The 27950-nt window shown below is 33.5% G+C and overlaps 2 protein-coding genes across 5 annotated transcripts in view; one reads left to right on the top strand and one right to left on the bottom strand.

Annotated features, from left to right (window-relative positions):
• The window catches only part of Zcwpw2 (zinc finger CW-type and PWWP domain containing 2), a 125282-nt gene extending 124750 nt beyond the window's left edge, over window positions 1-532 (bottom strand). Inside the window, exon 1 of the mRNA XM_026405334.2 lies at window positions 302-532. Within this exon, the coding sequence (XP_026261119.1) occupies window positions 302-532 (231 nt within the window). The remainder of the gene's footprint in view (window positions 1-301) is intronic.
• On the top strand, window positions 400-27922 carry Azi2 (5-azacytidine induced 2). Of its 4 annotated transcripts, none has more exons than XM_026405302.2 (8): window positions 400-481; window positions 8980-9200; window positions 10767-10892; window positions 11327-11426; window positions 12456-12604; window positions 16960-17018; window positions 22566-22684; window positions 24731-27922. In XM_026405302.2, exons 2-8 carry the CDS (start codon window positions 8985-8987, stop codon window positions 25141-25143), a joined length of 1182 nt encoding a protein of 393 aa, XP_026261087.1. In that variant the 5' UTR covers window positions 400-481; window positions 8980-8984; the 3' UTR covers window positions 25144-27922. The 4 variants fall into 4 exon arrangements, with proteins under 4 accessions (XP_026261087.1, XP_026261079.1, XP_026261106.1 ...); XM_026405294.2 differs by lacking the exon at window positions 400-481 and adding an exon at window positions 552-960; XM_026405321.2 differs by lacking the exons at window positions 400-481; window positions 22566-22684; window positions 24731-27922 and adding exons at window positions 552-960; window positions 19858-20020.
• The last annotated feature ends 28 nt before the right edge of the window (window positions 27923-27950 follow it).

The following is a 27950-nucleotide window of genomic DNA, read 5'->3' as shown; positions in this document are numbered from 1 at the left end:
GAGCAGTGTGCTGGAACCCGAGTTCTTTAGTGAATAACTGTGCGACCCTGAGGTATTCGCCCACTAAGTGCTTCCAACAGGCCGAGGGGATTAAAACAGCGCCCTCCCAGATAACCCAGGGAGCGTCCCGGTCCCGGCCACACAGAGGCGACAGCGACAACCCCTAAGGCGTTATTAGGCTGAGCCGACTCGCACCCCACGCTCGGATACCGGGTGGACGCGGAGAAAAAAAGACGCGCTAGAGGGCGCCCCCGAAGACGGCTTTCGGCCCAACGGCCGCGGCCGCGAGCAACGCTCTTACCCAGTTCCACTCCGCCTCCTCGCGTCGCCGCGGCCCAGCCCTGTCCCGTCGCGGAGGCTCACGGGACACGTAGTACGCTGCTCTCCCCGGCCCCTCCTCCAGCCCGGCTCCGCGAACACCCTCCCAGCTCCCGCGGGTCTGACTTCCGGTTTCCTTGCGCGGCCCTAACGTGGAGCTCCGGTAAGGCGACAGCCGCTTTTCCGGCTCTGAGGCGCTCTTCCACCTCTTCATCCCGCCCTCGACAAGGCTTGCCCCTGCGGCGCGTGACGCGGCTACTAGCGCGCGCGAGTCCCGACGACGCCAGCCGGCGCCGACGGGCCTGGGTCTCTCTCGCGCGCGCGCGCGCGTTGCTGGGTAACGGGCCTGCTCCTGTGGCCGCCGGGCCCCTCCTGCCTCGGCTCGCCCCTCCTTCCAGAACCCCCAGGGCTCCTGCCCAAGGGCAGGGCTGCGTCGCGAGCTCCGCTGAGGCAGAAGAAATGGGAATCCCTTTGCGGCGCACCTGGAGCCGCCACCTTCTCTGGGGAAGCAGCGGTGTCTTCGAGGAAACCGGAAGCCCTTGGTGACCCCTGGCGACCTGGGTTGTTTTCAGGCGGTTTCCGTACACTGGGGAATCGAAACTCGGCGGCCCCAGGGGCGGCCCCACGTAGCCAGGGTTCAGGGTGAGTGAATCGTTTGGGCTGGGTGGGAGCTAGCGTGCCGGCAGTGCTGGGATCAACCTCCATGCTGTAGTGGGTCTAAGCCACACGTCATTTTTCCCTCACCCTCTCCCACGCCCCCTCCCTTGGGGAGCTGCCCACCCCAGGCTTCCCTGGCCCGTGACATCCCCGCGCCTTAGCTGTTCCAGGCCCCTTCTTGTCCTTCACTTTACTTTTCACCTATTGCTCATTTGCTTCTATGCTCTGATTGACTGGGGCTTTTTCCAGTTTTATTTCATTCACTGAGATGGCATTTATATCGGAAAGGAAAGAGGGACGTGTAACTAGGGCGGTACTACCTGGGCGTCCGAGCAGTAAACATCTGCCCTCTGCACCTTGTCGAGGGCTGGCAAGCTGTAGGTATTCGCCATTTCTCCGGTGTCTAACCTGTCGATTCCAGTAACGTTTTGGATTATTTCGGTTGCAAGGTAGGCTAACACCCAATCTCCCACACACAAGGAGCTCGAATAATTGAAAGTGAAATAAAATAACCACGAAAATTGTAATACTGGTAGATCAAAACAAATGGCCTCCTCCGACGTATTGGAAATAAGGTGATTGAAGACACTGATGTATCAGGGTTGAAATTGACCTTGCTCCTTAAACATAGAAGACACTTTCTTTTTTATTATTAGAATTTTAAAATGGATTGAACCATATCTTAGGGCATAACTTAAATTCCACTTCTTTTTAAACGCTCTAATTTGCCCAATCTGATAATCAATATTTTTTTCTGTAAATTGGGAGTGGTAGATTATTCACAAGATGATTATGAAATTTTAATGCATTATTGTTTGTAAATGTAAATTTTATGCCGATATAAAGTTTTAATATTAAAGAGACAATGTAGTGTAATGGAAAATGGTAGTGGATTAGATCAGAACTCCAGAATCTAAGCACTGAATTTTCCATTGATGCATTTGACACTTGGAAAGAGGTCTTCCTTCTCCTTTTCCCTATCTTTAAAATTAGGGTAATGCTTACTTTCTAGGACAACAAAACATAGTTTATAAGAGTTATGTTGGCCTTGGAGTCAGCTATCCCTCTTCATGTCTCATTTACTCCTTCTGTGAAATGGGGATATTATAGCCAACCTCAGAGGTTTTATGTAAGTTTGATGAATTCTTATGAAGAATAAATGAGATAGTTGCCCTAAAAGGTAAAGCATACTACTTAGTGTACCATAACTATCTGATTAATATTAGTTAACAAGCGCACACCTGTAATCCCTGCGGCTCAGAGGCTGAGACAGGAGAATCTGCGGGTTTAGAGCAAGCCTCACCAATTTAGCACCATCCTGAGCAATTCTGCAAGACCCTGTCTCTAAAGAAAATTTAATAAGTATATAATAATTTCTTATTTAATACTTCCTGTTCTTCTAGGTGCCCATTGTTCTATTAAATTGTTCATGTTTTTCCCCCTTTAAAAAAAGAAAAGAAAATATAAAAAAGGGCTGGGGATGTGGCTCAGTGGTTAAGCCCCTCTGGGTTCAATCCCCTGTACAAAACAAACAAACAAACAAAAAGTTAACAACACAGAACATTATTATAATTATTAAGTAAAATAATGTGATACCTTTTTTATAATCCATGACGAAGTGGAATCAATGCAACTGTTTTATGGCACTAATATTCTTATCATTGTTAGGAAATATTTATTAGTAACACCAGTGTCATTTATTAATGCATTATAAATTACTTAAAGGAATGAAAAGAAGTAGACTGCTGTTTTACATTAAGCTATCCCTGAAACAGTCTTAGGATTCCCTGGCCACACAAACTAAATTTCTGAATTAAGGCAGTTAGTGAGTCAGTGAGGACCATAAAAATGAAACTGGAGTTTTCATATTGTGTATTTGATGCTGATTTTATTTTTTGGGCACTTATTGAATAGTAGATTAAATTTGATTACTAAGGTACCTAGATTAAGAGATCAGATCGTATCTTGAAAAAAGGCACTTAATAATCCCTTTTTTATAAACTGGGAATCCCTGCCCCTAATTGTTTCATTACTATGGACAAAGAGCAGTAAATGTTGGTCTCTCTGCCTCCTTAAAACTTAATCCTTGTGCCATTGTATGAAATGGGCTCAAGAATATCCTAGTCTCAAGAGATAGAAAGGTGATGGAAATTCTAAACAAGATTCACTACAGGGAACAATACAGAATAGAGGAAAAAGCCTACTATGTAATTTTGATTCAAACCCCAGTTACTTACTGCTGATGTGATTATGGGCACATTTACCTCACATCTGAGCCTCAGTTTCCTCACTGAGATAATAATACCTTTCTGACCAAGTTTAGTGTACACTTGAGGTAATGTGTATATTTGACCTGTTACTCAGTTTCTGGTACAAATGTGAAATTCCTTCTATCTGTTCAGGTTGCTATTCTGTATTTGGATTAAAATTTTGCCTTCATAGTTTAGTAAAGTCACATCTTAGTGAGATAGTCCAACTGTCATTTATAGATGGGAAAATTTAGATCCAGAGAGGTAAAGTGAACTAATCTATAGTCCAGGTGGCAGATCTTAGAATAGAACCTGGCTTTCTGAGTCCTAGACCAGTGTTCTTTCTACCAGAGTTCTGATTTATCCAGAATCTTATTAGGAAAATCAGAATTAATTTTTTGTTCTATTCAGAATGTTGCATCAAGGGCATAAATTTAGGACACAGTTTATGTGAATTCACATCCCAGCTTTGCCACTGATCTGTTGGGTAACTACAGATAAAACTTTATATAAATAGGATAATAGTACCTACCTAAGAAGTAGGAAAATGCATATAAAAGCATTAGTACTTGACATATAGCAAGTGATCAGTAAATTAGTAAACATAACAATATTGAAAAATGGCAGGATAATCTTATTTATTTTCAGATAAAAGACCAGTGTAGTGTCAGAAGATATTTCAATGTTTTGTAGTCTACCAAACCCCAGTATATGTAATTTGAAGAAGAGAGACTCCTCTCCGTGTCAATTATAGTGAACACTGAAATTTAACATCTTTTAAAACAATACTGATTAATAATGTTTGAACCTTTTCCCCAGGTGTCTTTCCATTAGCCTCAGATAGTATCCTTTTCCGCCCACCTTATCTGATAAATAGCGCCCTCTTTTCTCCATTATCATTCCTGAAATTTTATTGTTCTCATCAATAATTGTCATCTTTCACCTCAATCCTTAAATCTTCATGAAAGATTTAGGTGGTGTTTACCAGTTGGTACCATAGATCTACCCTTGACTACAGATGTTCAAGAATAATAGTTATAATTGGAATTCTATGAATCATATAGTGATTTGTTAACTCTTACTGAATCTAGATGAGTAGTTTTTACATTAGTATGGAACTTAAAATTGTCTGGGGTGCTTATTGAAATGCAGTTTGATATTTCTACTCATATATTCTAATTTACATAGATCTTTATTGGAGCCAAGTAATCAATATTGTTGCACAGAACTCCAAGTAATTCTAAGGCAGTGGTCCCTTCCATACCTCACTTTCTCTAATCCTGCCCTACATCATGTCCAGCTTCTTGGAATGTCCTTGAAAAAGCCAAAGTTCTTTGTGGGATGTCTCTGGAATAATTTATTATTGATTTTCATGATTGAGAGAAATCTATTTGTATTGGGGCAATGTTTTGACATTTATTAAGTTTTAAAAGTTAATTTATTAATTCCTGCTGGACTACTGAAAATATTGTCTTTTTTGATAGTGTGTTCTCACTCTCTTTTTTTGGTGGGAGGACGGGGCTGGTGCTAGCTGTCTAAACACTGGGCATTCTACCCCTAGCCCAGTAATTCTAATTTTCACTGGCAATATTCTACTCCTGGCATTTATTTTTAAAATATGAGTAATTGAAACAAACGTTTGCTATTTTAAGAAAACTTAAGTTATGATAAATAAAATCAGATTTAGGTAAATTTTTCAAAATGTTAAAGCTAGCTTGATCTATTTAAGTGTAGTGATAAGAAATTAGGTTTTTACCACTTATCTAAAAAGTCAAATTTATGGGCCTGCTTATTTGTATATCTATTAAGAAACATTGTAACACAGCAAAAAATATATAAAACTGAGCCTTTGCATTGAGGCAAACTACTGTGGTTCCCCTTACCTCTCTGTAGAAATAAGGTTAAGGAAGGATAAAGGAGGCTTGTATAAATAATAAAACTGAAGGCTACAAATATTCTACTTTTACTTTGCCCTCAGATTTCTTTTCATTGTAATAATAAATATAATGGGATATTTGCTTCATATTAATTGGTTTCTTTTTAAGATCTTATTTTCCTGGACACTATGGCTTTTAATCTCCAGAGGTCCAGTTTGTTCAGAATAATAGAGTATATATTTACATTCTGATGCATTTGATTTTATATTTATTTTGGAATAGAAATTAAAATTCTGATTCTCATTTTACAGTGAGTTTAAATACCAGCTGCTTAAAACAATAAAACTTGATGTATGTAGTGCTAGTGGATTTTCTCTTGTTAATGTGACTAGTTCTCATATAATTTTTAGTATAGATAAACAATTTTTATACTATTTTCCAAATCATATTTATAGAATCAATACATAGAATGATATAAAACTTGAAAAATCTTTTATATGCAAACAGTTTTCTTTATTTAGACCACACAGTGTGCAATTTTTTGATAATTTATTAATTAAAAAGATAACAGAATGAACAAGTCTGACTACTCATTTTACCTAAAAGTGACAAGCTATCATTGTATAAAATGTGGTATTGTTGTCTTAGTACACACCCCCTACCTTCCATCTAAAGTGCTTATGAACTTTCTAGCAAGTTCCTTGTTTTATAGTTCTCGATGAAGGTTTGCAATAGATTCATTGGAGAGGGGAAAATATTGGTAGCTCACATTCTGAAATCCAAGTACCTCTGCTGCATACTAATTGTCTTATTCTGGCTAACCTTCATAACCTTTCTTGTTCCCAGTTTTCTCATCTGTAGTCCTAATTAGGATGGTCCTGAAAATTAAATGGGGCAAATATTTGTAAACAGCTAATACTAAGTAGTTCATTTAGTGAGTTGTATGAATCAGCTTTGTATTACTAAGTGAAGTGCCTGATAATGTGCTACTTATTAAGAAAAGGTTTATTTTGCTCAGTTTAGGAGGTTCAATTGCACTTCCAGGCTTTGGGCATCTGGCAAGGATGGCACATCTTGGCAAGGACACATATAAGCACAAACTACCCATATCACAAGCCAAGAAGTGGGAGCAGAGAAGACTGGATCAGTGTCTTGAAGTCACCTCTGAAAGCATGCCCCCAAAAACTTACAGATCTCCCATAAGGTCTTCTCTCTTAAAGGTCCATAGTACTTAACTACCAGTACCAGCAGCCTTGTGGAGTGGACCTTTGAGGGATACTCATCCAAACCAAAGCAGTCATGAATGTTTTTAATGAATATGTGTAAATATTTTTATACTTTAACCATGTCCACTTCTATCTTTTTAAAAATTCTGCAGAATAAAGACCAAAATATATGTCTGTCTATCATAAAGGATCATCTCCATTTATCTTCATCGAATGTTTCTAATCTCATCTATCATTATGTTTTTCAACCTCCCCCATACTTTTCCAGATTTTTTAGCTTGTTCCTCCTGCTAGAAGAAAGCAGAATGTAAAGGTTTAAGAACAATAAGTACAATAAAGATAACTACACAGTCATTTGATCTGTTATGGTATCTTCTTTGAAAGTCACTCTTCCCTATCTGCAGTTTGCATCATTCTGAATTGTTTCAAATATATTACCTACCTTTAGGTATAATAATTATTTTTCTGGGCAGCTGTCTCCCACACTGAGTTTTCTTGCTTTTTTTCCTTTCATCATGATCATTTCATGATAAAAATGAATACAGATTACACAAGTGAACAAGTTAAGTAACTTGAAATAGTTGAAATTAGGGGAAGTAAACCAGTTTAGAGGAGGAAATCTCTAAGAATGTAGCTTGCAGTAGTTATTTATAATAAGAATCTTGACATTTTTTGGATACTGCTAACATAGTCCATACTTGTTTTTGAACTTTATTGATTACCTGGGAAAAAATTCTAACAATAGAAATTGCTCATATGTTTAGAAAATTTTAAATTGGAATTGGTGTGGATTGACTGGATTGTAGGTTTTACCTATTCAAAATACATAGTGTACACATTTATTTTTGCCTACATTTTCTGTGATCCTACAAAGACACAGATTGTTTAGATACTCCAAAATTTGATTTCAGTTGAGAGCAACCAGAAAGTTTCAGTTATAAAATTAGAAAAGCAGAAATATAATGATAGTAGACCAGACTCAGAAAAACACAAAGCCTTTTGTTAATTATTCACATTGTCTGAGATAAAGCAAAACAAACTATAGGCATTAGTTGACATGGGGAAGGGAGTTCCAGAGGAAAAGCAGGCATAGTGAAAGATGAATTTTGTGGTTGACTTTGTTTATATCTAAACTCTCTACTATTTTACTTTGGAAAAAAAATACTTAATACCCTTCTACTTTAATTTTTTGATCTATAATGATCTTAAAGTCTAATATTAGTAATCAAATTTTATTCCAAGCAAGGAATAGTAAAAAAAAACAACTTTTTTTTTTTTTTTTAGCAATCATTAGTTACTAATCTATGTGAAATTCCATTGGTATTCTTATATAGAATGCTGTATTTAGTGTTTTATTTTAAAGTAAAAAATATTTGGAAGAATTCTTTTAGATTTTCTAACATGACCTACAATCCTTTTTACTCTTTTTTTCCCAGAGGTCTTAAAAGGTTTCATCTACAAGTTCTTCCATAGCATTTTTCCAGGTACATAACTCTTGGATGAGAAGGTAATATCAAACTTAATAGCAAAAGCAGATACACAAAGCAAGTATATATATTCAGTAAGTAAAGAAAGTAGCTGGCTGCTGCTACTTTCTGTAGGTTTTGGAGTCAGAGTTTGATTTGAATCCTATTTTATCCACTCATGTAATGATCGGTATTGAATACTTCATGCACACTGATGAGTTGGGGACATAGTGATGAACAACATAGACATAACGTCTGCCCTCATAGAGCTAAAGTTTCACTAGCTTTAGGCAATAAGCCCTACCTATTTAGATAATCCCTACCTGACAGAATGTTTATATGATTAAATGAGATAATATTGAAAGAATGTAGTGTGTGGTACTAGGACAGTAGACACTCAAATGTTAATTTGTCTTCTATTGTGAACATATGACAAACATTACTAGTGTGGAAAGAAAATAGTAGAGAAGGTATTAAAATTTCTATAATATTATGTCATGAATTTGAAGAATTTTTGAAAATTGACAGTTTTATAAACTATAAAATCTTGCTACTGTAGATCTGAAAGTGTAAATGTTAATGAGGAAAAAATATATGGGCATGAAGTGTTTAAAAATTCTGATTCTTTGGTGAAATTGGTATTTCGTAGATTTTTATAGAGTTTCCTGATAATAGATTATGGTTTTAATTGCTTTATGGTTATGCTTCTACCCCAACCCCTTGACAATCCATGTTTTCTTGGGACTGCATCCAGAATGCTCTACCACTGAGATACATTCCCAGCCCCACTGATTATTTTTTTAATATAACTTTTTTAGTTGTAAATGGACACAATACCTTATTTTGTTTATTTGTTTTTATTTGGTGCTGAGAATTGAACCCAGAGCCTCACACATGCAAGGCAAGCACTCTACTGCCAAGCCACAACCCTAGCCCCAAATTTTTATTTTGAGATTTTACCCTGGCTAACCTTGAACTTGTGATCCTCCTGCCTCAACTCCTGAGTTACTGGGATTGCAGGTGTGTGCACCCCTACACATAAACTCTTATGCTTCACTGCCTCTAAAAGAAAATAGGATTTTTTAAACATTGACCCAGTATTCACATTATTTTGAATATATCTTTTTTCTTCTCATTTATTCAGTGAGATATTTGTATTTCATGTTTCTTTTTTTCTTTAAAATAGCTGTCATGGATGCACTAGTAGAAGATGATATCTGCATCCTCAATCATGAAAAAGCCCATAGAAGAGATACATTGACTCCTGTATCAATATATTCAGGAGATGAGTCTGTTGCTTCACATTTTGCTCTTGTCACTGCATATGAAGACATCAAAAAACGACTTAAAGATTCAGAGAAAGAGAACTCTTTCTTAAAGAAAAGAATAAGGTTTTTGGAAGAAAAGGTAATTTCTTCTATCTTCATTATGATTTATTATGTGAAAAATAATTCAAAATATATTTTAAATTTCAGATATTTTCTGTCTTATATTCCATGATTGTGCTAAATTTCTAAGGATATCTCTACAAATCTCAAACCCTGGCATTAAGTGTATACTGTTTTTCATATAATATGTGCTTGCCAAATGTTTGTAGATTAGGTTTTAACAAATTGGAGGAGTTATATTTCTAGTATTTTTCTTTCTTTTTTTTCAGATTGCCTTACCTTCATAACTGTATGTATCTTACTCAGAAATTTGAAATCTGTGCAAAAATAAATAACATACCAAAGAAGAAAATTAGGTTTCAAAGGAGAAAGCTCTGGAACTTTGTTTTAATGTTTAGTAAGGTCTTCCCCAGAACTGAAATCTTACCTCCACATTCTCATTTATTCTTTCACATACATAATAGAAATAATTATTTTAACTGATAAATTAATGTCATTTACTTTTTCATTTAGAAAGCTGACACTTCCATATGTTATGAAGTAAGATAACTGATTTACTATGTCACCAGACTTACTATTATTTTCAGTGTTGGAAAATCTTCCTCAATCATCCATTTATTTTTGAGTTTTAAAGTTTTGACTTCTTAGTTGTGTTTCTTCGTCTCAGATTTGTATTTTGTCTTGTAAATAGCAGCTTCCATAAAGGGTAAAGAAAATGAGTTCTCAAAAGCCAAAGCAATGAATTATCCTATATTTTAAAAACTTGAGGATGAAGCGTGGTAGAGTTCACTACATGTAGGGGAAAGTAAAGTGAGGGGAGTCAGTTATAAAAATGATGATAATTTCATTATATTCACATGAATTTTACAGTAATTAAGTAAATTAGTAATACACTGGGATAAACTGAGAAAAGGAAACTTTTTGGAGCTCATAGCTGTATTCATTTTAAAATTAAGTACAAAAGTGGGATTTTATGTATAGTTACCTTTGGAAATTATTCTGTACTTTGTGACCAGTAAGCGTATTAATTCTAATTCTGGAATAATAAGGGATTTAATGAACTAACACATTTATTTATTAAAATGTCAAGTATGACTTAATTCACTATTTTTTTCTGATAGTGGAAATTAGATGCTATAGACTAAGTACTTCAAAAGAATAGTATACTCCATTGTAGTATGATGGTTTAATCAGATACTATAAAGGATAAAATTCTAGTTATGTAAAAGCATAGAAGGCTTTTTAAAAATATTCTATATTGTTTTGCTTTCTTTTTTTAACATGTTTTATTTTTTTAATTGTACACAATACCTTTATTTTGTTTATTTATTTTTATGTGGTGCTGAGGATCGAACCCAGGGCCTTGCACTTGCTAGGTGAGCACTCTACCGCTGAGCCACAACCCCAGCCCTGTTTTGCTTTCTTAACCAGTAAAGATTAATTATATGGAAGAACAATATTCACTTATAGACTAGGCTCTATCCCTGCACCGAAGTAGTATGGTGCCATCAGAAGACTGACTGACTTTTTTTTTTTCCTGTAAAATATCCTCTTATAACTTCCTTTTTTGATTTTATACCATTAGCTTGTAGGAGCTCGATTAGATGAAGAAACAAGTTCTGTGGGACGAGAACAAGTAAATAAGGCCTACCATGCATATAGAGAAGTTTGCATTGATAGAGATAATTTGAAGAGCAAATTGGACAAGATGGTAAGTTGTTTTGAAATAATTTATCTGTATGTTGCAAATGAGTTTTCTCCTTCATAAGGTTTAAAATTTTAAATGAGCTTATATATTTACATTTATTAATTAAAAATATACATGCTTAAGGCAAAGTGGAAATGATTAATAATTATATTTGTAATTTACAAACAAAAATAAGTACTTAATACATAATGATATGTAGGACTTAAATACATATAATGCCACTAACTTATTTTGAAAAATCATGACATGGAAGGGAGTCATTATATTTAAAATGTCATATGTTAGATACAGCAAATTAGTAAGAAACTGAGTTCATTTTCCCATCTTGCCTTTAAAGGCCTAGAATGAGTTTTTTCAACATCTACCTGAAAATTAGCATATACTACCAACTTATAGATTTTATTGAATGTAATTTGGCATTTTCCCTACTTAACTAGAATAAAGACAACTCTGAATCTTTGAAAGTATTGAATGAGCAGCTACAATCTAAAGAAGTAGAACTCCTCCAGCTAAGAACAGAGGTGGAAACTCAGCAGGGTATGCCAATTACTTATTATAAATATTCTAACAGAATCATTTTTCTATATGTGTGTTAATACTATTATTTTTAGGCTTATGTTTTTCTGTTTTGCTTTCACTCAATATTGACTCCTTTTAACTTCAGTTAGAAATTATACCTTTTTAGAGAAAAATTTGTTAATTTTTATCTAGTATTAGTTTGTGATGGAGTAGGAAAGGAGTTTAAAACTCCATCCTCATCAAAACTTCCAGGTCCGGTCTTATCCATCTTACAGAACATTTTGCCTAGACATGTAGTCATGGAAGAGTTTCAGTTTTTTTGTTTGTTTGTTTTTCCTGAAGGTTTTTAAAAGCCACAAATGAGATGTTGGTGTTGGAAGTTAGATCTGGGGTTGCGGATTGTAGTCTGTTCCTATGAACATTCTCATGAGATAAACTGAAGAATAAGAATAGGCTTCTGAGAGATCTTTGAATACAAAATGTATATGAGATCTCTTATGGTAATTGGTTGGGCTTTTTTGTAGATGGAAAGACTAAAAGTACTAAGTCAAAGATAAAGCAGTGTACAGCTTTAAGTTTCTGTAGTATAATGTTTATGAATAAAATTGTTTTGACACTATGTCCTGGATTTGTTGGTCAAACTTTATTCTTTCTGAAAGGACTAGATGAAGTGATTAGCTGAACCTTAGTTTATTATTTTTGTCACTGTCTTAACATTGGCTTATGCAAAACAGATTACTGATATGCTACATTTTAGCATTTGTTTATGGGTATGGTATCTTAAAATTCTGTACTGACAAATTTATACTTTGACTTAAGTAACAGAATCAGAGATGGAGTGGTTATTACATTCTAAAACAAGAACATTAGCTGTCTTACTCTTTAGCATAGATATTTGCAAGTAATTGCTATTTCTTTTAAAACAAAACTATAGTTGTACATGTTTGTATTTTTGTTATCTATATTTAATCAGCACAACATTTTTAGAATTGAAGTCAATGTAAAAGGCAAAGATAACAGTTTTTATATTATTCATCCTTTTTGTAGTGATGAGGAATTTAAATCCACCTTCATCAAACTGGGAGGTGGAAAAGTTGAGCTGTGACCTGAAGATCCATGGTTTGGAACAAGAGTTGGAACTGATGAGGAAAGAATGTAATGATCTTAAAATTGAGCTGCAAAAAGCCAAACAAATGGTACTACAAAATTATTAATTGGGAAATTAAGTATTCTTTGTGCATTCTATGTAGGATTTATCACAAAGTATTAAACTATGGATTTACTATTAATTGTAATTACTAATATTCATTCTTTGAAAAGTTCATGTTATCTTCTCCTTTAATCATTTCTGCTAATATTGGATACATTGTGTACTTTTTAGCCTGACCTTAAAATTTTGTAATTCAGTTTTTGAAGACTTATTTTTAAAAGGCTTGTAAAGTTATTTATTGTAACTATTTTTTCAAACTCCCTTTCCTTCAGTTTTCTTGTTTTTTTTTCCTATAAAGTTTAAAGAAAACTAACATTTTAAGTTTCCTATTTTATTTAACTTAATAATTTGATTTAAACATTGCAAAGACAACTTGATTTTTAGAATTCTTTCAAAAATCTACCACCAACAAAGGAAACTGTAGTTTGCTTCTTTCTAGAAGAATAATACTTTTAAGGGCAACATTTAACTATTAGCAAATACTTGAGAATTCAAGTGCTGGAAAAGAACCAAACCTGCCAAGCTGCTATAGTGTGGTTAGCCTAACGTCATCCACTAAAACATAAGCTGATTTTCAGGTCCTTCCCAGGAGTGTGTTTACTATTAATATACATTAAGCTCTAATAAGTATGGCCATACGTTTTCAAGTGGATATAACACTCAGAATGAAAGAAAGTGATAAAGAAATAGGGGAGCATGAGAGTACTGTATCACATGCAAAATATGAAATAGTTATTGAAAGAAATTGAAAAGCTTAGTTAAAGCCTGAAACAAATAATAATTTCACATATCCATGTATTTCACACTAGATGTAATCAGTTAAATAATTTTTAACTCAACCATTTTGACCACCAGAGCATTCCAATACTATTGAGGAAGTATGTCTGCTATTCCATGTTCTTCTGGGATCTTGCTATCTAAAAGAGGAACTACCTCCTGTACTTCTGACTGCCAACCAGGATTCTGCCCTTGAATCCCAAGTGTTCATAGATGGAGCAAACACTTCTCTCTTCTATAATGTAGTCTTTATCAGGGGCAGCCCACTAGATAAGAATGAGCCAGGATAAGAATAACACAGTATTCTGCCTTGGCTATAACCTGAAGAATTCCTCTGAACCAAGCAATAAGAACTTACTTTGGCGTCCCCAGCTCTGGTATAGGGGAAACATAAAAATTACTGTCACCTCCTGTTAGAGCCAATAAAAAGCCAATGGTTTTGTGTTTCCTACTTGACATTGGAAGTTGATTTTCCCGGCCACACACTATTGTTTCTTCAAAAGCTTCCAGCATCTTTTCCTTACAAAATTTACACTTTGAAGCTCTGAGTTCTAATTGTTAGTGTATATATTCTGCTTGATATTGTTTGATGTGTTTTGGTCAGCTTTTTGTTACTGTGACCAAAAAGACCTAACAACAACAATTAGAGGAGGAAAAGTTTATCTTGGGCCTTATGGTTTGAGAGGTCTTAGTCCATAGGTGGCCAGGAGAGCCCAAGCTTAGGCAGAACATCATGACAGAAGGGTGTGATGGAGGAAAGCAGGTCAGGACATGGCCATCAAGAAGCAGAGAGAGAGTTCCCCTCACCAGGACAAAATATAAACCCAGAGGCACAGCCCCAATGATCCACCTCCTTCAGCCACACCCTACCTGCTTTCAGTTACCATTAAATTAATTCCCTATCCAGGAATTAATTCACTGATAGAATTAAGGCTGTAATAACCCAATCATTTCACCTCTACATCTTCCTGCATTGTCTCACATTATTTGCTTTGGGGGGATACCACATCTAAATCACAACAATAACTATTATACATGGTGAATATTTTATTGTAGAGTAGGAAGCTATGCTACAGAATCTTAGAAGTCTGGCTCATAATTGTGCTGCTTATTAACTGTAAAATTAGTAATTTCATTTAACTTATTAGGGAATTTATTTTCTCTAGATGTTAAGTACCTATTTTTTTCATGAAAGTTAAATTATTATGTATAAAGCAGTTAGCATAGTGCCCAGAACTTAGTGTATTGAGTAGCAAATCTTATCCATAAGACTTAATGAGGGTAATCCAGAGGGGCAGTGCTCTTAGGTCACTGTTTGAGGGGCTAGGGCATAGTTTGGTTACTAGTAGTTATTCTTTTCCACTAGATGGTGCTGGGGAGTGAATTTACTTTTAGTTTAGATCTATTATAAGCAAACTGGTCACAGAAAAACAGATATTTATAGTGGAAGAAACTTTTTTTTAATGATGAAATTAGAGACAACAAACTTTTAAGGGTTGAAGGTGAGATAAAGGAGGGGGAAAAGATTTAAAGCATTGTACCCACTCTAGCATTTATCTAAGATAGAGGCTATGAAGTGAAAATGTTCATAATTACCATAAAGAAATGAACTGAGGATTTAAAAAATGGAAATAACAATATCAAAGGTTCCAAATTGAAATCTTGATGTTGTGAAATCTTGATGCCCTTTTAAATTTATTTCAGAGGTGTTGCTGATTAAAATCCTCTTGGATGTGGGACTCTTAGAACAATCCAAGAAAGAAATTTATGTTCACACTAATAAACTTGTTTATACTTATTACAGCCAAATATACAAACATTAAGATGATACTTTCTTTTCTATTAAATGAATTTTATAATACCTTCTGGAATGTGTAGAAGCATCCTACTTGGACATATTAGGGTTTTCTTTTCTTTAGTACCAGGTATTAAACCCAAGGTGCTTAACTACTAAGCCACATCCTCACCTGTTTTTTTTTTTTTTTAAGTTTTATTGATTTTATTTTTTTTAAATACATGACAGCGGAATGCATTACAGTTCTTATTTACACATATAGAGTACAATTTTTCATATCTTTGTATATAGAGTATGTTCATGCCAATTTATGCCTTTATACATGTACTTTTTTGCATTACAATTCTTACTACACATATATACTACAATTTATCTGTTTATATATAAAGTATGTTGACACCCAATTCGAATCTTCATACATGTACTTTGGATAATGATGTCCATCATATTCCACTGCCCTTGTTAATTCCCTGCCTTCTCCCTTCCCCTCCCACCCCCTTCCCTATCTAGAATTCATGTAATCCTCCCATTCTCCTCCTCCCTACCCCACTATGAGTCAGCCTCCTTATATCGGGGAAACACATTTGTTTTCTTTGGGATTGGCTAACTTGCTTAGCATTATCTTCTCCAAAGCCATCCATTTGCCTGCAAATGCCATGATTTTATTCTCTTTTAATGCTGAGTAAAATTCCATTGTGTATATATGCCATCCCTTTTTTTAGAGGCAAGGTCTCACTGAGTTGTTTAGGGCCTCATTAAGTTTCTGAGGCTGACTTTGAACTCACAATCCTCCTGCCTCAGCCTCAGTGAGTCGCTAGGATTACAGGTGTGTGCCACTGTGCCCAGCTAAGGTTTTCATTTTTGTTGTATAGTATACTCTCTTGATTAGTGTTTGGTGCTATTGAGGTCGAGGTTGCAGAGGTAATTCCACTTTTAGATTTTCTTTATCTCCCAGTATTCCAGCATTTACATTCAGAACAGTTGATCCTATTAAGAAATGCAAACTCTGTAGCTGAAGAAGTATAAGAAACTTTGGGCCAATAAAATTGGGGTTTTTATAGTAGACATCTGAGGTTCCTAAAAATAGCCCATATAGGAAGGTTCAGACTGTGCTTTTGTGAATTAAAGGTTCTGAGAAGTCCTATAATATGCAAATTCTGTATAATTTCAATATTATTTCCCAAGAATTTGTAGCCATGGGTTCCCTGAAACTCCCATACTGCATGAGTTAGAAAACAAATCCATTATTACCTTCAGAACATTGCAAACTGATAACTGGCTGTAAATAATTTTTGAATGTTAGATCACTCTTTTTGTTAGACAGTAGCTGGAAAAATATTTTGAGGACTTTTTTATAATAATACAAAAATATGAAATACTCAAAACTTTAAATTTCTCATGAAGTTCATTCACATTTTCCTTGAATAAACAGAGTGTGATAATGTGTTGTACTATTTTGAATATAGACTTCAGATTGGTATGTTCAAAGATACATTTGTAGGACTCCCAAGTACTTTTACATGGGAGAAATTTTATTAATTTATTAATTTTCTAAAGAAAATTAAAATATTCTCTAAATAATTTAAAGTAATTTAGAAATATTTGTGATAGCTTGGTGATATTTTATTAAAATTGGATATGAAATTAGTTTTATGCTATTCAATTATAAGTATATTCTGTAAAATTTGAATCTTCTTTGGTAATACCAAACTGAGAATAAACAGAATAATAATTATAACTTTTTTAAAATTTTTTAAAATAAATGACAGGATCCACCTCAGGAAGACAGTATGAAGAGCAGAGATCTCCAAAAACTAAGCATTTCAAGGTATGAAAATTCTTCAACATTAAAATAATACATGTTTTCTTCTGTAGGTCACTTTGGGTAGGTACCTGGATTTCTGTTTTAATTCAACCTTAAAAACACAGCAAATAGATATTATTTTGATGCTGAATTTAACCTCTGATCACAATATACTTATAAAAACGTTTTAACTTTCACTTAACTAAAGCCATGAACTTAAGTGGTAAAAAGGTGCATATTATGATATCTTAGACAAAGCTTCTGAACATTAAATAATATTTTGGATCTGATTTTAAGGAACTAGCTTTGTGAAAGTATTCTGTAATAAATCCTGTTTTTTGAACATTAGAAATTACACATTTCTATTTATAGTAATATCCCTTTGTCTTAAGGGCAGTTTTGGACAATGTTCGTCTTTGGAATAGCATAAAGTTTAAGAGAGTTATTCCTCCTTAGGTTTAGAACAGAAGTAACTATCAGAGTTGATGCACTTCAGCCTTTTTTTCCCTCAAATACTTACCATTTTTACGTAAGTAACTTCTTTGTTTTAAATTAATAATTTTTGTTCCTATTATGTTAGGAAGGCCTCTCTACATGGGTATCTTCCATCTAATGAAAAATACTGATTTGACTTCAGTGTTCAGTTATTTGGATTTCAGAGTTTAGTGATTAAAATAAAATATGAATTGTCTCAGACCTATTACTGTTAAAAATTTGCTTGAGAGAAATGATCAACTAAGGAAAACAGGAAATCAGGAGAAGGCACTTCTGTAAAGTGACAGCAATAAATATTTCGTTTTTGTGGACTGGCCATGTAGTCATTTTGCTGGAACTATTCACTTCTGCTATCTGAACAGCATTTCGATTCTGTCTTCAAATTTTATGTATTTTTTCAGTAAGGAAGTTTTCCCTTTTTTTTTTTTCCCCTTTTAAATAATGTATCTAGTACAGTGTCCATGTAAAAACTTTTCCTTAGAAATTATCTTCTCTGTCAGAGTTACCTTTTCTCTGATCAACTTGTGTTTCCCCTTATAATTGTGTTGTATTTATCATTTTTATAAAGCCACTTCAAATCATTTCTGAAAAGAAGCAGGGAACCAATAAATACATTGGTTATAGTAGCGTAAATAAATGGGGCTATATAAAAACAATATATTAGGTATACATAGTATAGAAGAAGATTTCTGCTTCCATTTGGGGATTACATAATTTGGATCATATCCACTGAGAATAACTTAAAAAGCTGACTACCTCCAAAAAATATTTCTTTGAAGACTTCAGATAACTATCAAGATAGTGAAGAATCTCTATGACAGGATTTGCAGGAGTTTGAAGGTCCAAGAAAGTGAGTAGTTTTTGAGGCTATGGAGATAGCTATAATTATGGCATCAAAGAATAGCCTTCAGCTCTCTAAAGCCCAGTATCATTTCAGAGGATCAGCTGAGAGAAACAGTTTTTAGAAAGAATTGCCTTACATTTATTCTAAAAGTTGCTTTGTGTTAAAACAATACCAAGAGTATGATATGTTAAATAAATGTGCAATTAGAATAAATGCTCATGGCTCTCCCCTTAGTACTCAAATACACTTTTATGTGTGTGTTTTTTCTTCAAATTAGTTTGCATTTAACTTAGTAGGCACTATGAAATACAAAACTGGTTAGGTTTCTCCCTTCTGATTAGCAACTAAAGAACCTAACCAAAGTTTTGGCCTAACTTTGGTAAACATAAGTTATATCATATATTCTCATGTTAGCCTCATTCCCACATATATTTTGTCTTTTGTTTATTCATTTCATCATTTATATCTATTTCCAGTATGTATTCCTGTGTTTTTATTAATCTTCATAAGTTACTTTATCTTCTTTTAAGTGAAACAATTCAGATGCTAAATTTACTAATTAGAGAAAAAGTATATAGGAATATATCAATAAAACTGTTAACTAAAAGCTTAGATTTTTTTTTTTTTTCAGTTTTAGGTGGACACAATATCTTTATTTTATTTTTATGTGGTGCCGAGAATCGAACCCAGTCCCCACACATGCCAGGCGAGCATGCCTCCACTTGAGCCACATCCCCAGCTCCAAAAAGCTTAGATTTTTTTAGTATTTTTTTTTCAGTAGTTATTAAGAAAATTCTTTATTTTTTTTTATTCCTCTGTATATTGCCAGGCAAAGGAAGGCACTATAATATTTTCTTAAGACATATTGACCCTTTTGATTTCTGGTGGCCTTTTATATGGTACTCATTATATTAAAAACAATTTTTTTTTTTTACAGTAACAGCCCTGTCAGAAATTTAGCTGGTGCCCTGTTTCAGTGTCAGCTTTAGGTTGATAATTTAGGTTTTAAAACCATATCTCTGTATGGAGTTACTGTCTTTCTTTTGCTCATCATCTGTAAACTTATATTATAGAGCTAGCTATATTATAGATGATATTAAAATATAAATTACTGGTTCAGAATATATGGATTAGTGTTTTTCATCCTCTTCTGTGTTTCTTTAGTGAACATGAAATTTTGTGTTAAGCATTTTAAAATTATGGAATAAAACACAATAGAACATATAAGAGTGTAAAATGATTTCTATTCCTTGCAGTCAAAAAATGTTTAAAAGACACTATGGGGGAATCAAAGTTGGTAAAATACACACTTTTTAATTCTCTAGCTTTCAGTTAAAAATATGATTTTTGGAAATTAAATTAAGGAAATTTTCAAAAGCTAAAGAAAAAATTTGTATGATATAAGTACAAAATTAGTTAAGTAGGTTTTTCTTATATAGGAATATCTATTTCTATATTAAATAAATGCATATATAGTATCAGTTAAGAAGACTGGATTTTTACTCAATTTTATTTTACAATCAGGACTGTAACCAGTTCTTGAGATGCAGACAAGCAAGTTTCATAACATTTAAAAGTCAGAGGTGTGAAGTATCATTCTGGGCTGAGAAGACTGTATTGGCAGTTAACTTATTATAGGTGCTTGGCGAGTGGATGATGAGGATATGAGAAATGCTACCCCCAAAATGCAGTGATCAGTCATTAGACTGGACAGGTAAAAAGAGTTTTGAAAAACAACATAGTTTTACTTAAATATACTATTGAATCTGTTTCCTCATGTACACAATTAAGTTTACCCAGTTTGCCAAGTTGGTATGTATATATAATATAATATAATTATACATATTATATAATTATATAAGGTATATATAATAAATGCTCTTATCTTATTTTTGTTTGGTGATGGCACCCAGGGCCTTGCACATGCTGGGCAAGCACTGTAGTAATTTAGCTACATTCTCAGCCTTTTTTAGAAGTTTTTATTTTGAAACAGGGTCTTACAGTTGCCTGGCCTAATGACTTTGAATTTAGAATCCTCCTGCTACAATCTCCCATGTAGCTGGGATTATAGGTGTGTGTGTCCACACCCAGCTCAATCTACTATTTTTTAGAGTCTCATTTGGGTTGCTTTTTTGTCGCATACAAGTATTCAAGCAGTTACCTAAGATCTTCATAGACAACTGTAAATATTAATAGGATTTTGCTTGTATGTCATACAAAGCAAAACTAGAATGATGTGACATGCAATCTACTATGAATAGTCTCACGATTACCTAGATAAAATACCTAATAATTCACCAGGGTTAGTTGGAACCCTGCTAAAAATTTGAGAGATAACAACTTGGCTTTTCTAATCAATTAATCGTTTAAACACTTTGTTCAAGTTAATAGAATTAAAAATAAAATTTTGAACAGTTTGAAGACTATAGCACTTTAATATTAACAGTAGGTAGCACTAACTGCGATTACTTTGTTATCCACAAGAGGGAGAGCTTATATTTAGTAATGGTCTTAAATTTTTTGTAACTATAGGTTTCAGTTCAGGTGACTTGAAGGGCAAAAGACAAAATGATGACATGTGTTAATCATGGTGACCCAGTATTCAACTTAATCTAATTTTTAAGCAGTCTTAATTAAATTGAGTTTAAAAATATGTACTAGATGCTATTTTGTTATCACCCTTATATTTGTTTCTATGCCTAGCTGTTTTGAATTATTAGATGTGCTTGGTATTTCAATACCCTAACACTATCATAGGTGTTTTCTCCATGTCATATCAATAGTAAACTGTTCTTAAACTGTTTTATTGATGTCCTGACTGTGTGCATGAATTAGCACATGTGCAGTGATTATACCAAGTGCTTTATAATGTGAAAACATACCAAATGCCCAGAATTGAACCAAGGAATCAACAGTTCTCTTCACACTGTCTCCTGTGTAAAACATTAATTGTAGCAAACATCTCAGACATTTACTGGTTAAGAAGTGGTTAACTAATTTTTGTAAAGTAAATATTTCATGCCTTTCAAAAATCTGCAAAAAGTCATGTCTTTTTTCAGTGCACGAAAGGTTATCCAGTGACGTTCATAACATTTTTCTGCAAAGCAGTACAAAGTTTATAGTCTAAGTAGAATGAGAATATTTTAATAGAAAAGGTATTTAACCTTACACAATTCAAAATAATTGATATATTTGTTGATTCTCTAACTAGGATATTAAATTTAGATTGTAAGAGGGTTATTGCCTTGAAGTTTAAGTTTTGTATATGGCCAGGCAAAAATTGAAGCAAGAGGTGACATGTTTGCTTAGCTTGATTTCCTTATTACTAAAATTGTACTGTATCTCTCAGATGCAATATGGTTGTTGGGATGCTATGAGATCAGCTATTTTTATACTTAATATTTGTGTGTTCTTGTACAATGAAGTGAGAATATGTGCTGAAGATTTCAGTCTATTTAGTTTACAATTAAAAATCTAAAGAAAGTTATGACTATCAAGTTAGAATATTTAATGGAAAATAAAACCTTTAAAAATTAGATTTATATAATTTATATTTCCTCAGATAATTGAGATAAAATACTTTTAATAATAAAAATTTTGAAATGTTTATTTGTTTCATATAATCCTCCTTTTGTAGATTCTTCTTCCTTATGAGGGAATCATCTGGCTCTTCATGTCTTATGCTGTCATGTCACATTGGTTTAGAACCAACAGTATGAGACAACTCAGTCAAACATAAAGAATGTAATGTGTGAAACCTAAATTTTATTTTAATGTGGACTTGGGTATATATTTAGCAATTGATACATCATTTCAATTTACAATGTCAAAATAATTAAAAGATAAATACATGTATATATGATTATAACTTTATTCTTGATCAGATTTACAAATAAGCATATTCCTTATTACTTATAAATTATATTAACACCAGTGCACATTATAGACTGTAATAAAATATCAGTTCTGAAACCGGTAAGAAAACGTGGCGGTTAGAATACTTTTTTTAAACTTTCTGTTTAAGCATACAATTAATTGCTAGAAATTAAGAGGATGATGTTTTTCTTACATCTTTTCATATACAATGTCGTAATTATCTTTCAGTTGTTTAATTTACATCATCACAGAACTGACAGGAGCAGAAATATAGATCTGCTTGCTTCTGTTTTAAAGTTATTCCTTCTTGTTCATGAAAAGAATGAATACTAACTTCTTTAAAAAAATTATTTCAGTGATAATATGCAACATGCATACTGGGAACTAAAGAGAGAAATGTCCAATTTACATCTGGTGACTCAAGTACAAGCTGAACTACTACGAAAACTGAAAACCCCAACTGCAATCAAGAAAGGCAAGTTACTATTTACCGGAAACTACTCATTCCAGCTAAACTGCTTGAAGAACAGCTAGCCATCGTATCTTATCAAAATCTCATCAAATGAGTTTGATAAGTCATAGTATATTTAGTGTGTTCACAGCTACCCATTCTCTGCTTTGGCTTCAGTCTCATACTGGTCAACTTCACACATAAAGGTGTTGCTGATGTGTTTTTTCTTCAGTACTGTATTCTTTTCCCCTTGTGGCTTTTCTCAGCCAAGTGTTGCTTATGTGTATAAGGCTGAGGTGTTAAGTTTGCTCTAGTTGACCTTTTACCGCAACTACTTCATATATATTTTTTTAAAAAGCCCAAAAGCAATTTTTCATTCCAGTGCTACAGAATGTACCAGAGTCCTGGCTTTTCATGTTGTATGTTTTCAAAACAATAACTGATTCATTATTTATTTGCATTTTTTATAAACTTATTTTTTCTTTCTTATAAGAATAGCTTATTAGATGGGAGGCTAAGTGCTTCACCGCATCCCCTTCAACCAAAAATTTTCATTGCTTTGCTTTCATATTTAACTGTTTGACCAATTAAACTTTTTTGAGTTTTATGTTAGGTAGTTTGCCAAAACTATTCTTAATTCGATGGAGAAAAATCAGTGCATTTGTGCCTAGTATTACATAATAGTATTATTTCAAAAAAAGTAGTGTTCTATAAATTTGAATATTACTTTTTAAAGGAATGAGATAAGACTTTAAAAAAAATCAACACCTAATTTAAAATTGCTATTTGAATTTTCATTGTCTTGAGAGAACTGTATTTTATAAATAAGTTTTCCTCAGGAGTGTTTCTTAGTGAAGGAAAATGTTACATATAGGGAAGAAAAAATGAATTCAGAATTCCTTTTAGTTCAGGAGAGCTGGTTACTTAAGAATGAAGAGAAAATAATATGGTGTTCTGTGGTCTATGAAAAACTACAAGTAGAGGGTAGAAATAATACCTTTCTTTAAAGGGACACAATAATTTTGCAATGAGTTTTTAGTGTGGTTCTTTATTCACATAGTAAATATTAACTCCGAAGAATAATAAAGGAGCAGAGCTTAGAAGTGGTTTATCTGTTGTTCCTTCTTAGCTGGTTGATGATATATCTTCTTGATGCTTGGGACTATAAATTCACCAGCATATTTCCTTATACAGTGGCAGGCATAAAGTCACCACTCCTTACCACAGAGCTCATTGTTTTTGAGGAGTAGGCAGAAATAAGACTATAGATCACTGAGGTTTGTCCCCCCCCCCTTTTTCTGACCTATATAGTACCTCTGTCCAGAAGCTGAACACTGTTAATTCTGTTTATCCTCCACACCCCCATTCATCTTCCTAAGAAAAAAGACAATGAGCTTATTTTATACTGTGGTTCTGTTTGTCCTAAACTACATAGAGTAAATCCTTAGTTACAATTGGCCATCTTTGGGCTAAGTATACATTTATCTTTTAACCCTGATGAGTTAGAAATAGAGGGGAAGCCCATATTACCAATTGCTGGCTGTGGCCAAATAGGGTCTTTTTCTTAAGTCATTATTGCATGTATATGAAACATTTTTTTCCCTTTTTTTAAAAAAGATTTGACCTGTATTGTGACCACAGCAGAATTCACAGTTGCTCTTATAGGTTTATTAATAAGAAATTAATTTGCAACTTTTATTTTAACTGCTTTATCTATAAAAAGCCTTTAAATGTATATTAAAACTTCATTTGGCTCCTGACACTTAAAAATAGAATTATTTCTGAAAAAAAATCCCTATTGGAATATCCATGGAGAAAAACCTTGAATAAGCAAAGGAATATTATATTTAACTAAAACTTAAGAACAGCTTTCTCAGTCCCCACTTGCACACAATGATATACAAGCCTTCAACTAGTCACATTAATGGCCTAGAACAGGATCTTTATTTGTATCTTGAAAATATGAATTTCATTATCATTTCTAGGATTTATCGACTAATGAAATATTATATTTTATGATCACAAATGCCATGAAAACGGACATTTATTTAGCCTGTGCTTTCTTTTTAGCCTGCACACCAATAGGATGCATGGAAGACCTTGGGAAAGAAGGAACGAAACTGCACTTGACAAATTTCACTGCAACATACAAAAGACATCCCCCTCTGTCACCAAACGGCAAAGCTCTCTGTCATACTACATCTTCTCCTTTACCAGGAGATATAAAGGTTTTATCAGAGAAAGCACTTCTCCAATCATGGACAGATAATGAGAGATCCATTCCCACTGATGGTACAGACTTTCAGGAACACAACTCTTATGGCAGAAATTCTCTGGAAGATAATTCTTGGGTATTCCCAAGCCCTCCTAAATCAAGTGAGACAGCATTTGGGGAAACTAAAAGTAAAACTTTGCCTTTACCCAACCTACCACCATTGCATTACTTGGATCATCATAATCAAAACTGCCTTTATAAGAATTAATTCTGAAGAGATTCATGATTTGATCATGAGGACACTCTCTCTCTCAATGGTTCTCCAAGGAAGTTATTTAACAAACTGAAAGTGGGCTTTGATTAAAATTTTGCAGAGTTCTTCAGTATATACATTCAAACACACTGTACGATATTATGTAGTTGATTTTCTAGTATGAAAGAAGAGTACCTCCAGCTCCATATTCTAAGAATCACATATGTGTTACTGTACTAATTTATAAACTTAAGGTGTTTCAAAAAGACAATTCTACCTTTGATAAAAATTGTAAAATTTTGCCTCGAAGATAAGGGAATTGGATATTTTTAGACATGGTTTTATGAAGTGTGTGAAAGGCCTAGACATCTATCCATAAAAATAAAAGGAAGCCTTGAAAACAGGGAAAAAACCATGTTCACTGGTTCAGATATGCATAAAGGAGCAAATGGCAATGCAAATAAGTTAATATTCTATTGACTTTATGATGCATAGAGATAAGAAATATCATAATGGAATAAAAATGACTAGGTCATTATATCTCTATGGTATTGTGTTTTAGACATTAAGATTTAAATAATAATACTTTAGAATTGCAATTTGAATTCTAAGACTTGAAATGACCATTGAAGCCAGCTTTGTCCCAGTACATTCAAGTCCTAAATGGATAAAAAGATGAAATAGTTAACAAACTATGTGGTATGTGAATAAACTATTATAACCTTATACACCATTCAATTAGAAGTAGAAAGAGCATCTTAAAAGTTTTGAGTCTAATCTGTCCCTCTGGTGGTCCATAATGAAAATTTAAATGTGTATAACTGTATAGTCATTTTCTTCAAAGGGAATATTGCTGCTTGTTGTATAAAGCAGTTTATAAATTGTTAGACTTTGTTTTGAAATGTAGTACTTGAGAAAGTTATTTTTGAATTACAAAATTTCACTCTAGAACTAAATTTTGTGCTGCATTGATATAGTACAATCATGAAATATCCCCAAACTCATTCTAACAGGTCATTTGTAAATAAGTAAGGAAATAACAAAGGTGGCTTCACAGGAAAATTGACCTGAATTCTTTCAGGATAGAAATATTAATAATAGTAATAATATTTTACTTGGTTCATACTACCTTTTGCCTAGGATACAGTGTTTCATGTAGGAAGGACTTTATCCTTTTTGATAGACAGTTCATATATCTTAAATTCAAAAGAGTATCACAGATCTTTTCCATATTATTGAATAGCATACACAGACAATGTTCACCATTCTTTTTCTCTATTATCTTACTCACTTATTCAAGCTTGTCTGTGATTAATGGAATTGAAGTCAGATGCTGGAATTTATTCTGACCAGCGAACACAGCTGACTCAAGGGAGTACAGTCTTCTGCCAAGTAATAGAACAAAACCCAATATGCATAAAACAAATATAAGATTCCAGGCTTTAGCTGAAGGAAGCAACTACCTGTGTAATAACAAAGCAGCATAAACTATTTCTCATGTGGCTGCATAGGCTGTATATTATCTCTAATCTCTAATGTGGCTTACTGGTTTGCCTTTTTTAAAACCATGATTGGAAATTTCCCTTCGTAAAGTCAGTCAGTCTTACGAGATAATGGCTTGATTAATGTTTTGAACAATGCCAAGAAATTGTTTAATTAAAATTATTTTTGTTTGAAATGGAAGTGGATGTGAAATAATATCCTTGCTTATATACTACAAGGTCTGGTACTGATTGTTAGTTGTTAATTTGATTCGTATAACAGACATTTGTCTTGTTTAATTGACTTTGAGTGGAGAAAATTCCCTCCAAAAGACAGTGATGATAGCAATCAAACAGGTATGCTATTCTTACTAAAGTCTAATGCACATTTAGCACTTAAACTATTAAGAATAGTCATTGAATTACTTCTTACTAAAGTCATATGCACATATAATACTTAAACTATTAAGAATATCAGTGATGTTCTTAATAGTTTAAGTGTTAACTGTGCATAAGAATTAATCAAAAATATTTTACCCACAGAAAATTTTATCATCTGTTCTCATTAAGATTCAAAAAGAAATGATAAAATTGGCCCATCTGTGGCTTACAATCTTTTTAAAATGGAAACTTTTATGTCGATCTCTTATACTAACTAAACACTCCAAAAATTTTAGATTTCTTTTTGTAAGAACCGAGTTCAACACATCTATAACCCAACAATATAGAGAGAACACAAATAATTTTTAAAAAGCTACATTTCCTTCCTCTTATTAGCTTGAGGTAGAATTTATTTCTCTGAAAGGAAGATTCTTTTATTGACTATCTGCCAAAATGGAACTGAATTCACATGTAGAATAGTGACATACCTATGTGAAACATTAGAAAATAAATAGTAAATTCATTGAATCGTGGAGGAAAGTTATGACCTTTATCCAGAAAAGCTACTTGGAAAAGGTAAATTTTAAAGGGTAACATCCTATGAATTGTCACATACAGACGGAATATAAACAAAGGTACCAGTAAGCAAGCAAAGTACAACTGCCTCAGTCCAATAAGTAGACTTGAGTGTGGTGAGGCATGAATAAAGTCTCCAATGAATGGTTCGTTTTTGCTATGAGAAAGAAGGATGAGTACACTGTATAATTTGTCTAGTACCTATGGAGGATGTGACATCTATATAAGCTAATTTTCCACATAAAATTGAAGTTGTCTTGTGCAACGCCCTGGATTTGATCCCCAACACCAACAAAAACAAAAATTTGAAGTTGGCTACTTTAATTTTCATTAAAATAGTCACAGACTGTATATTTGTACCAGCCTCTGTAACTGTTTTGCCTT

Source organism: Urocitellus parryii, chromosome 3 (genome assembly GCF_045843805.1).
Source record: "Urocitellus parryii isolate mUroPar1 chromosome 3, mUroPar1.hap1, whole genome shotgun sequence".
NCBI lineage: Eukaryota > Metazoa > Chordata > Mammalia > Rodentia > Sciuridae > Urocitellus > Urocitellus parryii.
The sequence above is the reverse complement of the archived record's forward strand: the minus strand, read 5'-3'. Positions and strand labels throughout refer to the sequence as shown.

Coding starts and splice junctions, on each gene's coding strand:
- Azi2 (XM_026405302.2), top strand. CDS start 8,985: ATGGATGCACTAGTAGAAGATGATATCTGCATCCTCAATCATGAAAAA. Junction 11,427..12,455: donor AGAGGTGGAAACTCAGCAGG/GTATGCCAATTA, acceptor TCCTTTTTGTAG/TGATGAGGAATTTAAATCCA. Junction 22,685..24,730: donor CCCAACTGCAATCAAGAAAG/GCAAGTTACTAT, acceptor CTTTCTTTTTAG/CCTGCACACCAATAGGATGC.